At 44.9% G+C, this 12,416-nt stretch overlaps 7 protein-coding genes across 7 annotated transcripts; all 7 read right to left on the minus strand.

The window, feature by feature from the left end:
- Positions 1-767: 767 nt before the first annotated feature.
- Positions 768-1,178, minus strand: LOC134659803 (histone H3). Its single transcript, XM_063515508.1, has one exon. The coding sequence runs from the start codon at positions 1,176-1,178 to the stop codon at positions 768-770; it is 411 nt and encodes a 136-aa protein (XP_063371578.1).
- A 744-nt stretch (positions 1,179-1,922) lies between these two features.
- Positions 1,923-2,300, minus strand: LOC134659637 (histone H2B). Its single transcript, XM_063515314.1, has one exon. It carries the CDS (start codon positions 2,298-2,300, stop codon positions 1,923-1,925), a length of 378 nt encoding a protein of 125 aa, XP_063371384.1.
- Positions 2,301-3,034: 734 nt separating this feature from the next.
- LOC134659589 (histone H2A) lies at positions 3,035-3,444 on the minus strand. Its single transcript, XM_063515254.1, has one exon. It carries the CDS (start codon positions 3,407-3,409, stop codon positions 3,035-3,037), a length of 375 nt encoding a protein of 124 aa, XP_063371324.1. The 5' UTR covers positions 3,410-3,444.
- A 665-nt stretch (positions 3,445-4,109) lies between these two features.
- On the minus strand, positions 4,110-4,787 carry LOC134659753 (histone H1C-like). Its single transcript, XM_063515445.1, has one exon. It carries the CDS (start codon positions 4,785-4,787, stop codon positions 4,110-4,112), a length of 678 nt encoding a protein of 225 aa, XP_063371515.1.
- A 4,290-nt stretch (positions 4,788-9,077) lies between these two features.
- LOC134659736 (histone H2B) lies at positions 9,078-9,455 on the minus strand. Its single transcript, XM_063515428.1, has one exon. The coding sequence runs from the start codon at positions 9,453-9,455 to the stop codon at positions 9,078-9,080; it is 378 nt and encodes a 125-aa protein (XP_063371498.1).
- Positions 9,456-10,189: 734 nt separating this feature from the next.
- Positions 10,190-10,594, minus strand: LOC134659737 (histone H2A). Its single transcript, XM_063515429.1, has one exon. It carries the CDS (start codon positions 10,562-10,564, stop codon positions 10,190-10,192), a length of 375 nt encoding a protein of 124 aa, XP_063371499.1. The 5' UTR covers positions 10,565-10,594.
- A 670-nt stretch (positions 10,595-11,264) lies between these two features.
- On the minus strand, positions 11,265-11,942 carry LOC134659717 (histone H1C-like). The gene has a single exon (XM_063515408.1). It carries the CDS (start codon positions 11,940-11,942, stop codon positions 11,265-11,267), a length of 678 nt encoding a protein of 225 aa, XP_063371478.1.
- Positions 11,943-12,416: the final 474 nt, after the last annotated feature.

Consider the following 12,416-nt stretch of genomic DNA (forward strand, 5'->3'; position numbering starts at 1 on the left):
TAGACTTCTCGAACGGAATTCAACACACGACACACGACTTGCGGCGCGCGTCGACACGAGTGGAATAACTGGCGTTTGGCTCAGGCCCGCGCTATATTTATACGCTTTACCCCATTGCGGGGCGACGGGGGACGGGGTTAGAGATATCGGAGCATTATTATTTGATTTACTTTTCATATAAATACCTACATGTAAAGTAAAATAAGTTCATACCTATGATACTTTATTTAAAATCATACATATATATATACTACTACTTACTTCATATTACTATAACAACGGCGACCGGATCGTGGAAGAGTGCCCCGTAGCGCTATCTCTCTCTCGTATTTCTCCTCTAATATATATATATATATATTTGTAAGTATTTGAATTTATCGCGACCGAGTAAGCAAATCATTAATAATGAATCATTATGTATATTAACATTAATTCAATTTCCCGTCTAGTAATATATAGGGGTAATAAGTTCATAAGTAAATAATCTTACTTGCGTGTATTTCGTGGTTATATAATTTATTTATTGTAACTACGTGCGAATTAAATATATTTGACTAATGATGATGATCGATTGAATAATCTAAGCAGGCGTTTGTTCAAAGAAACAATTGTGAACTTTTCGAATCATGTGTGGCCCTGAAAAGGGCCTTTTGATATATGACAGAAGCGTCACGTTCGCATGTCCGGGACACAAAATGGCATGCGTTCGCGCAGACTGCGTTCGGTGATGTAGCTCCGTGTCAGTGTTAGTGCAGCATTGTGGTGGTTTAGGCACGTTCACCGCGGATCCTGCGAGCCAGCTGGATGTCCTTGGGCATGATGGTCACACGCTTGGCGTGGATGGCGCAAAGGTTGGTGTCCTCGAAGAGGCCGACGAGGTAAGCCTCGCTGGCCTCCTGGAGAGCCATGACGGCGGAGCTCTGGAACCGCAGGTCGGTCTTGAAGTCCTGAGCGATCTCACGCACCAGACGCTGGAAGGGCAGCTTGCGGATCAGAAGCTCAGTGCTCTTCTGGTAGCGACGGATCTCACGGAGGGCGACGGTGCCGGGCCTGTAACGATGGGGCTTCTTGACGCCCCCGGTGGCTGGCGCGCTCTTGCGGGCCGCCTTGGTGGCGAGCTGTTTACGGGGCGCTTTACCACCGGTGGATTTACGAGCGGTCTGCTTGGTACGGGCCATTGCGAAAAATTTACTACGACACGCGTGTACGTTACGTTAACGAGTCACGAGAGGGAATAAACAAAATTTTAGGCGCGAGGCGCTTTTATATATACGCTCGTCGGAAAGGGACGGAGATAGTGTCCGTGTGAGCGAGAGGGCACGTCCCCCTCGCCCCTCTTCCTTTCTCACAGACACGATTTCTGATTAGAGTAAAACTAATAATATGTAATATTATTGAAATATAATACAATACATTTAAATAAATTAACAAATTTGAACCTAAACTCTTACTCTCATATATATATATTATAGCGTTTTTGATTATGATTTAGGACAGCTAGTTAGGTTAGGCTAGATAACATTATTTCACATAGTAAAGTTTAGCTTAAATAATAATTCCTAACTTATTTTATTATTATTGTATAATTTAAACCCAACTCTTGCCTCACGTTGCGCATGTCTGTCTATCTATAGTTTAGTTTTTCATATTTAAGCGCCCGTCGATTACATACAAAAGCTTTTACTTGCGTGTTGATTGATATAGTGATGTTTAATCGACCGATTGACACCGTATGCACGGTTAGAAACTTGCAACTATTATATTCAGAACTTATTTGTGGCCCTGAAAAGGGCCTTTTTGGTTGTTGCACAAACCACACTCTCTCAAAGCGTGTCGTCGTGTCGCAATACGAACTATCTAAACCCATCACACTAAAATGTGCATTGAGAACAGACGGACCGCATACGAGGAACGACGGACGCTTACTTGGAGCTGGTGTACTTGGTGACGGCCTTGGTGCCTTCACTGACGGCGTGCTTGGCGAGCTCACCGGGCAGCAAGAGCCTCACGGAGGTCTGCACCTCCCTGCTGGTGATGGTGGACCTCTTGTTGTAGTGAGCGAGACGGGAGGCCTCGGCGGCGATGCGCTCGAAGATGTCGTTCACGAACGAGTTCATGATCGACATGGCCTTGCTGGAGATACCGGTGTCGGGGTGGACCTGCTTGAGCACCTTGTAGATGTAGATGGCGTAGCTCTCCTTGCGCTTATGCTTCTTCTTTTTCTTCGAGTCAGACTTGGAGATGTTCTTCTGGGCCTTGCCGGATTTCTTGGCGGCCTTACCGCTAGTCTTGGGTGGCATTGTGATATAGTTAGATGCTTACAGTACGAGAGTTGAACTGGTAATGTGAACAAAAATTTTTGATATTTTGTTTATATTAGGCGCGGCGAACGGGAAATAGGGGACTAAAGATCGAGCGTTACGCCGGCGTTATCTCGACCAATAGCGTTCGTTCATCATTAGCATCGTCGGTTGGCATGGTGGGGAGTGAGAGCGCGTGTTGATATTATAATAATACTGACGAATTTACTATTAATGTAATGAAAAGAATATTAATGATTTAGTTAACAGATCTCATTTAAATATATATTATATATATATAATTAGATCTGTTATTGTCCATTTTAAAACTATGCGGATTAGCTCATTTGTTTATAACTGCCGTTTTGCTGCTGTAGATGAGCAAGTAATAGCTCTGAGCCATATATATGTACACACATTGTTGTATGTTTAATATCCCATATTTGTAGTTTGTAATATTCTTTAATACTTCTCGAAATCATTAGAATTTAGTATCAGTACATAATAAATAAATAAATAATTGATCTATCGAATGACATCATATACGTACGAGTTATGCCATGAAACTTATATAACGTTATCACAGAATCATATTGTGGCCCTGAAAAGGGCCTTTTGTAACGGTCACTCGGGAGGGAATGTAACATAGGCCCCGTGCGATAAAATATACGCAAGAGACGAATGCAAACATTCACCAATCGCCGGGTGATACGCTGGATGAGAAGTGTGGACACTTAAGCCTTCTTCTCGGTCTTCTTGGGCAGGAGCACGGCCTGAATGTTAGGCAGCACACCACCCTGGGCGATGGTCACGCCGGAGAGGAGCTTGTTCAACTCCTCGTCGTTACGGATCGCCAGCTGGAGATGTCTAGGGATGATCCTGGTCTTCTTGTTGTCGCGAGCGGCGTTGCCCGCCAACTCGAGAACCTCAGCGGCCAGGTACTCCATGACGGCGGCTAGGTACACCGGGGCACCGGCACCGACGCGCTCGGCGTAGTTGCCCTTGCGTAGAAGCCTGTGGATACGGCCGACGGGGAACTGGAGTCCGGCACGGTTAGAACGGGACTTTGCCTTTCCCTTAACCTTGCCACCTTTACCGCGTCCAGACATGTTTAAAGGGATTAAAGTTTAGTTTATCAACACACACACAAAACGTGAGCACACGAACGTACGCTGCTCAGCCTTTAATAAAAATATCATAGCGCTACGTATATCCTTTTATACGTTCACGGAGTACGCTGATAGTGGGGATACAACGAGCCGACATAACACGAGCCCGATCGACCAATCAACGCCCCGCCCCGCGTGCAAGAGCGCGAATTAGAGAGAATAGAAAATTCAATTTATAAACAACTAAGTATAAATATATTATAATTTTTAATACGTATGTAGATAGATGACTATTGTTTGAAGTCTTGAGACTTTTAAATAATGTTTATTCACGTTCTAATAACCGTGTAAATTCATATATAAAATCTAATTTAATTTAACGTAACGTGACCCATCCGTCCGTCTATCTATCAGTGTCTAAAAATATATTCGTAAAATATTTGGTCCGTTTATTTTTATATCTTATTTTGATTGATTGTTTGATCGATCGACTCGTGTATTGTGCTTATATTGCAATGAAACAGAGGCGATATGAACCTTTGAATACATTTGTTAGCCCTGAAAAGGGCTTTTTGATGTGCGTTTAACGCGCACAGGCGTATCACGTGAGTCGAGAAGAGGCGACGCGTCGTCGTATAAGAATATTATAGCGACGACAATCGACATCTCCTCTACGACGACAACAATAACTGTCGCAGTCTTACTTCTTCGAGGCAGCCTTCTTGGCGGCGGGCTTCGCTTTGGGTGCGGCCGCTGCCTTCTTGGGCTTCGGAGCTTTAGGCTTCTTGGTCGGCGGCTTCGCGGTCTTCTTGGCCTTAGGCGCGGCGGCGCTCTTGCCCTTGGCGGGGGTGGAGGGTTTCTTAGCGGCGGGCTTCTTCTTGGCGGCGGCTGCCTTCTTGTCCTTCGTGGCGGCCTTAGGCTTGGCCGGGGAAGCGGCGGCCTTCTTCGCCTTAGCGGGCTTAGCTGCGGCGGGCTTCTTGGCGGCTGCTGAAGATTTAGCGCTAGATTTCTTGGCCGCGGCGGGCTTCTTGCCGGCCGATGATGACTTCGACTCCAGTTTGAACGAGCCGGACGCGCCCTTGCCTTTGGTCTGAATGAGTGCGCCGGATTCGACTGCGCTCTTCAGATATTTTCTGATGAAAGGGGCCAGTTTCTCGGCGTCGACCTTGTACTGGGCGGCGATGTACTTCTTGATAGCCTGCAGGGACGAACCGCTCCTCTCCTTCAACTCCTTGATGGCGCTGTTAACCATCTCGGACGTCTTAGGGTGGGTGGGCTTCGCCTTAGGCTTCTTAGCGCCTGCGGATGCGGACGCCTTGGGCTTCTTCGCGGGCGTCGCCGGGGCGGGAGCGTCGGCAGCAACTGCGGTATCGGCCATAATTATTTATTATTATTTAATAACGAAATGAGCAAGTAAATTTAGTAAATCGCACGAACTGCGCAAAGATAGAATACAGGCGGACGCGTGTAAGCGGAGCGCTGCGCTGGCGAGTACTAAACACGTCAAATTGGGGGCGCCACTTTTTATATACACTCCGGCTTAACCGTAACGCAGACCCTTGTGTCGCGGGACGTTTTCTCGTAATAACAGTTCCAACTTTTCACTTACTCGTTTATGATTAAACTAAATTTATAGCGAATTATATTATAATGATTATAATAAAATTACACATATATATTCTTTATGAATTGATATATGTATTTTAATGGATGTTTAAAGTTTTGGAACGCCGATAAACGAATGAGAGAACTTTACTTTTGGTATTATAGGTTGCGGACACCTCGGGTCAGTTTAAAAAGTGATTTTTCTTAATTAAAATCACATTTAACACTATTATGTGTCTTCCATTTAAAAGTGAAGATACCATAGATAGATGTGACACAATAACAACAGTTGAAAATTATCGTTATAATGTTATTTTGACTTGTTGTCTTCACTGTCGTAAAACAGCCGTACCGCGACTTGGATTGCCTACGTTCAGTTCAGTTTGCTCTCTGCTGGTACCGATGTAAAACGGGATAGGTACTTTATATTAAGTTTAATAAATTATGTACTATTATACATTACTATATCGTATTAATGAATATTATTATAATTCGTATTATAGTTTAAATAAACGAGCGATCTTCTACGGGGATCATACAGGTAGAGCGCGAAACTCGCGGAGCGTGCGGTGCGGGCAGGGCATGGTAGTTATTTAGTGTATCGTGTATATCGTATTTATTTATAATAATTTAACGTATTATATTATCGTAAGTGAGGTGAGAGTGGGTGCGGTGATGGTGGGTGTCCCTGTCTGTCTGTTTGTTTTGCGCACTATATGCGAATCATTTACCTGATTGGGCAGTTCATCCCAATCTTAAGTAGGTGGCAGGTCGGATCGGTACACCTAGTTACAGGTCACATCACATCACATCACATCACAGTGCATGTGATTGTTGTTGTTTATTTATACATATTATGGTGTTATTACCTATTGGTGAAAGTAATAAATAATAAGTGAGTGCGTGTGTGAGAAAAATATGTAAATGGATGCAGTGCAAGACATGATTTTCGATTTGGAAAACGTGAGTAGGTAAATACCTAACCTAATGATAAATAAATAAGATAATAGTGCAATGTATGTATGTCGGGAAGTCGGGAAAAATAAGAAGATGAAGATACTGTATGATACGGGAGAGATGAATGTATGAAATGAAATGAAATTGATGCTCCACTTACTACCTGAATAAATGACCCCAACATACATTACATTATTATTACGAAAAGTGTAGTGTAGTGTAGGTAGGTACTACGTTCAATCGATCGAATCTATATCTATGCCTATTTTATACGAGTAAGTAGGTACATGAGGTGTACCAAAATATTTATGTATGTAATAAGTAGGTATACTTAGTACCGTGGTTTGAAACCAAACTCGCAACGAGCAAATTTTGAAGCCCCATTTTGTAATATTATTTATCTATCTTTGTACTTATGTAAAACAATTATTGTAATTGTTTCAGAGAGCTGACTTCATACACCATACCAGTACCACCGAAGCGGCGCGGCGAGCGAACGAACGAACGAGCGAGCTGGCTACACATGCAAGTTAGAAAATTGGACTTGCGGTGCGGGGTGAGTCATTATTTTTAATATAGGTACATATAAATAAATAAATATAATATATAATGACTTAGGTAGGTAGGTAGGTAGGTACAGTATAGGTACCTACTTAGATAGATCGATTGTTTATACGTCGTGTGTTGTGTCGCCACTGAAACTTTGTTTGTATTGTAATCGTATCATAGAATTATTTGCGGCCCTGAAAAGGGCCTTTTTGTATTTGCGTCCGAGGACGCGGGGTGCGGGGTGCGGGGACCGACGACACTGTCTCGGCGGGCGGACAGTGCAGCGGCCGGCCGGCCGGCGCGCTTAACCTCCGAAACCGTAGAGGGTGCGGCCCTGACGCTTCAGAGCGTAGACGACGTCCATGGCGGTGACGGTCTTCCTCTTGGCGTGCTCGGTGTAGGTGACCGCGTCACGGATCACGTTCTCGAGGAACACCTTGAGAACACCGCGGGTCTCCTCGTAGATCAGACCGGAGATACGCTTGACGCCACCTCTGCGGGCGAGACGACGGATGGCGGGCTTGGTGATACCCTGGATGTTATCGCGGAGCACCTTCCTGTGGCGCTTGGCTCCTCCTTTCCCCAGACCTTTACCTCCCTTACCGCGACCGGTCATTGCGACTTGTGGTAGAGATTAGACTTCTCGAACGGAATTCAACACACGACACACGACTTGCGGCGCGCGTCGACACGAGTGGAATAACTGGCGTTTGGCTCAGGCCCGCGCTATATTTATACGCTTTACCCCATTGCGGGGCGACGGGGGACGGGGTTAGAGATATCGGAGCATTATTATTTGATTTACTTTTCATATAAATACCTACATGTAAAGTAAAATAAGTTCATACCTATGATACTTTATTTAAAATCATACATATATATATACTACTACTTACTTCATATTACTATAACAACGGCGACCGGATCGTGGAAGAGTGCCCCGTAGCGCTATCTCTCTCTCGTATTTCTCCTCTAATATATATATATATATATTTGTAAGTATTTGAATTTATCGCGACCGAGTAAGCAAATCATTAATAATGAATCATTATGTATATTAACATTAATTCAATTTCCCGTCTAGTAATATATAGGGGTAATAAGTTCATAAGTAAATAATCTTACTTGCGTGTATTTCGTGGTTATATAATTTATTTATTGTAACTACGTGCGAATTAAATATATTTGACTAATGATGATGATCGATTGAATAATCTAAGCAGGCGTTTGTTCAAAGAAACAATTGTGAACTTTTCGAATCATGTGTGGCCCTGAAAAGGGCCTTTTGATATATGACAGAAGCGTCACGTTCGCATGTCCGGGACACAAAATGGCATGCGTTCGCGCAGACTGCGTTCGGTGATGTAGCTCCGTGTCAGTGTTAGTGCAGCATTGTGGTGGTTTAGGCACGTTCACCGCGGATCCTGCGAGCCAGCTGGATGTCCTTGGGCATGATGGTCACACGCTTGGCGTGGATGGCGCAAAGGTTGGTGTCCTCGAAGAGGCCGACGAGGTAAGCCTCGCTGGCCTCCTGGAGAGCCATGACGGCGGAGCTCTGGAACCGCAGGTCGGTCTTGAAGTCCTGAGCGATCTCACGCACCAGACGCTGGAAGGGCAGCTTGCGGATCAGAAGCTCAGTGCTCTTCTGGTAGCGACGGATCTCACGGAGGGCGACGGTGCCGGGCCTGTAACGATGGGGCTTCTTGACGCCCCCGGTGGCTGGCGCGCTCTTGCGGGCCGCCTTGGTGGCGAGCTGTTTACGGGGCGCTTTACCACCGGTGGATTTACGAGCGGTCTGCTTGGTACGGGCCATTGCGAAAAATTTACTACGACACGCGTGTACGTTACGTTAACGAGTCACGAGAGGGAATAAACAAAATTTTAGGCGCGAGGCGCTTTTATATATACGCTCGTCGGAAAGGGACGGAGATAGTGTCCGTGTGAGCGAGAGGGCACGTCCCCCTCGCCCCTCTTCCTTTCTCACAGACACGATTTCTGATTAGAGTAAAACTAATAATATGTAATATTATTGAAATATAATACAATACATTTAAATAAATTAACAAATTTGAACCTAAACTCTTACTCTCATATATATATATTATAGCGTTTTTGATTATGATTTAGGACAGCTAGTTAGGTTAGGCTAGATAACATTATTTCACATAGTAAAGTTTAGCTTAAATAATAATTCCTAACTTATTTTATTATTATTGTATAATTTAAACCCAACTCTTGCCTCACGTTGCGCATGTCTGTCTATCTATAGTTTAGTTTTTCATATTTAAGCGCCCGTCGATTACATACAAAAGCTTTTACTTGCGTGTTGATTGATATAGTGATGTTTAATCGACCGATTGACACCGTATGCACGGTTAGAAACTTGCAACTATTATATTCAGAACTTATTTGTGGCCCTGAAAAGGGCCTTTTTGGTTGTTGCACAAACCACACTCTCTCAAAGCGTGTCGTCGTGTCGCAATACGAACTATCTAAACCCATCACACTAAAATGTGCATTGAGAACAGACGGACCGCATACGAGGAACGACGGACGCTTACTTGGAGCTGGTGTACTTGGTGACGGCCTTGGTGCCTTCACTGACGGCGTGCTTGGCGAGCTCACCGGGCAGCAAGAGCCTCACGGAGGTCTGCACCTCCCTGCTGGTGATGGTGGACCTCTTGTTGTAGTGAGCGAGACGGGAGGCCTCGGCGGCGATGCGCTCGAAGATGTCGTTCACGAACGAGTTCATGATCGACATGGCCTTGCTGGAGATACCGGTGTCGGGGTGGACCTGCTTGAGCACCTTGTAGATGTAGATGGCGTAGCTCTCCTTGCGCTTATGCTTCTTCTTTTTCTTCGAGTCAGACTTGGAGATGTTCTTCTGGGCCTTGCCGGATTTCTTGGCGGCCTTACCGCTAGTCTTGGGTGGCATTGTGATATAGTTAGATGCTTACAGTACGAGAGTTGAACTGGTAATGTGAACAAAAATTTTTGATATTTTGTTTATATTAGGCGCGGCGAACGGGAAATAGGGGACTAAAGATCGAGCGTTACGCCGGCGTTATCTCGACCAATAGCGTTCGTTCATCATTAGCATCGTCGGTTGGCATGGTGGGGAGTGAGAGCGCGTGTTGATATTATAATAATACTGACGAATTTACTATTAATGTAATGAAAAGAATATTAATGATTTAGTTAACAGATCTCATTTAAATATATATTATATATATATAATTAGATCTGTTATTGTCCATTTTAAAACTATGCGGATTAGCTCATTTGTTTATAACTGCCGTTTTGCTGCTGTAGATGAGCAAGTAATAGCTCTGAGCCATATATATGTACACACATTGTTGTATGTTTAATATCCCATATTTGTAGTTTGTAATATTCTTTAATACTTCTCGAAATCATTAGAATTTAGTATCAGTACATAATAAATAAATAAATAATTGATCTATCGAATGACATCATATACGTACGAGTTATGCCATGAAACTTATATAACGTTATCACAGAATCATATTGTGGCCCTGAAAAGGGCCTTTTGTAACGGTCACTCGGGAGGGAATGTAACATAGGCCCCGTGCGATAAAATATACGCAAGAGACGAATGCAAACATTCACCAATCGCCGGGTGATACGCTGGATGAGAAGTGTGGACACTTAAGCCTTCTTCTCGGTCTTCTTGGGCAGGAGCACGGCCTGAATGTTAGGCAGCACACCACCCTGGGCGATGGTCACGCCGGAGAGGAGCTTGTTCAACTCCTCGTCGTTACGGATCGCCAGCTGGAGATGTCTAGGGATGATCCTGGTCTTCTTGTTGTCGCGAGCGGCGTTGCCCGCCAACTCGAGAACCTCAGCGGCCAGGTACTCCATGACGGCGGCTAGGTACACCGGGGCACCGGCACCGACGCGCTCGGCGTAGTTGCCCTTGCGTAGAAGCCTGTGGATACGGCCGACGGGGAACTGGAGTCCGGCACGGTTAGAACGGGACTTTGCCTTTCCCTTAACCTTGCCACCTTTACCGCGTCCAGACATGTTTAAAGGGATTAAAGTTTAGTTTATCAACACACACACAAAACGTGAGCACACGAACGTACGCTGCTCAGCCTTTAATAAAAATATCATAGCGCTACGTATATCCTTTTATACGTTCACGGAGTACGCTGATAGTGGGGATACAACGAGCCGACATAACACGAGCCCGATCGACCAATCAACGCCCCGCCCCGCGTGCAAGAGCGCGAATTAGAGAGAATAGAAAATTCAATTTATAAACAACTAAGTATAAATATATTATAATTTTTAATACGTATGTAGATAGATGACTATTGTTTGAAGTCTTGAGACTTTTAAATAATGTTTATTCACGTTCTAATAACCGTGTAAATTCATATATAAAATCTAATTTAATTTAACGTAACGTGACCCATCCGTCCGTCTATCTATCAGTGTCTAAAAATATATTCGTAAAATATTTGGTCCGTTTATTTTTATATCTTATTTTGATTGATTGTTTGATCGATCGACTCGTGTATTGTGCTTATATTGCAATGAAACAGAGGCGATATGAACCTTTGAATACATTTGTTAGCCCTGAAAAGGGCTTTTTGATGTGCGTTTAACGCGCACAGGCGTATCACGTGAGTCGAGAAGAGGCGACGCGTCGTCGTATAAGAATATTATAGCGACGACAATCGACATCTCCTCTACGACGACAACAATAACTGTCGCAGTCTTACTTCTTCGAGGCAGCCTTCTTGGCGGCGGGCTTCGCTTTGGGTGCGGCCGCTGCCTTCTTGGGCTTCGGAGCTTTAGGCTTCTTGGTCGGCGGCTTCGCGGTCTTCTTGGCCTTAGGCGCGGCGGCGCTCTTGCCCTTGGCGGGGGTGGAGGGTTTCTTAGCGGCGGGCTTCTTCTTGGCGGCGGCTGCCTTCTTGTCCTTCGTGGCGGCCTTAGGCTTGGCCGGGGAAGCGGCGGCCTTCTTCGCCTTAGCGGGCTTAGCTGCGGCGGGCTTCTTGGCGGCTGCTGAAGATTTAGCGCTAGATTTCTTGGCCGCGGCGGGCTTCTTGCCGGCCGATGATGACTTCGACTCCAGTTTGAACGAGCCGGACGCGCCCTTGCCTTTGGTCTGAATGAGTGCGCCGGATTCGACTGCGCTCTTCAGATATTTTCTGATGAAAGGGGCCAGTTTCTCGGCGTCGACCTTGTACTGGGCGGCGATGTACTTCTTGATAGCCTGCAGGGACGAACCGCTCCTCTCCTTCAACTCCTTGATGGCGCTGTTAACCATCTCGGACGTCTTAGGGTGGGTGGGCTTCGCCTTAGGCTTCTTAGCGCCTGCGGATGCGGACGCCTTGGGCTTCTTCGCGGGCGTCGCCGGGGCGGGAGCGTCGGCAGCAACTGCGGTATCGGCCATAATTATTTATTATTATTTAATAACGAAATGAGCAAGTAAATTTAGTAAATCGCACGAACTGCGCAAAGATAGAATACAGGCGGACGCGTGTAAGCGGAGCGCTGCGCTGGCGAGTACTAAACACGTCAAATTGGGGGCGCCACTTTTTATATACACTCCGGCTTAACCGTAACGCAGACCCTTGTGTCGCGGGACGTTTTCTCGTAATAACAGTTCCAACTTTTCACTTACTCGTTTATGATTAAACTAAATTTATAGCGAATTATATTATAATGATTATAATAAAATTACACATATATATTCTTTATGAATTGATATATGTATTTTAATGGATGTTTAAAGTTTTGGAACGCCGATAAACGAATGAGAGAACTTTACTTTTGGTATTATAGGTTGCGGACACCTCGGGTCAGTTTAAAAAGTGATTTTTCTTAATTAAAATCACATTTAACACTATTATGTGTCTTCCATTTA

This window comes from Cydia amplana, chromosome 25 (assembly GCF_948474715.1).
Source record: "Cydia amplana chromosome 25, ilCydAmpl1.1, whole genome shotgun sequence".
In the NCBI taxonomy this organism is placed as follows: domain Eukaryota; kingdom Metazoa; phylum Arthropoda; class Insecta; order Lepidoptera; family Tortricidae; genus Cydia; species Cydia amplana.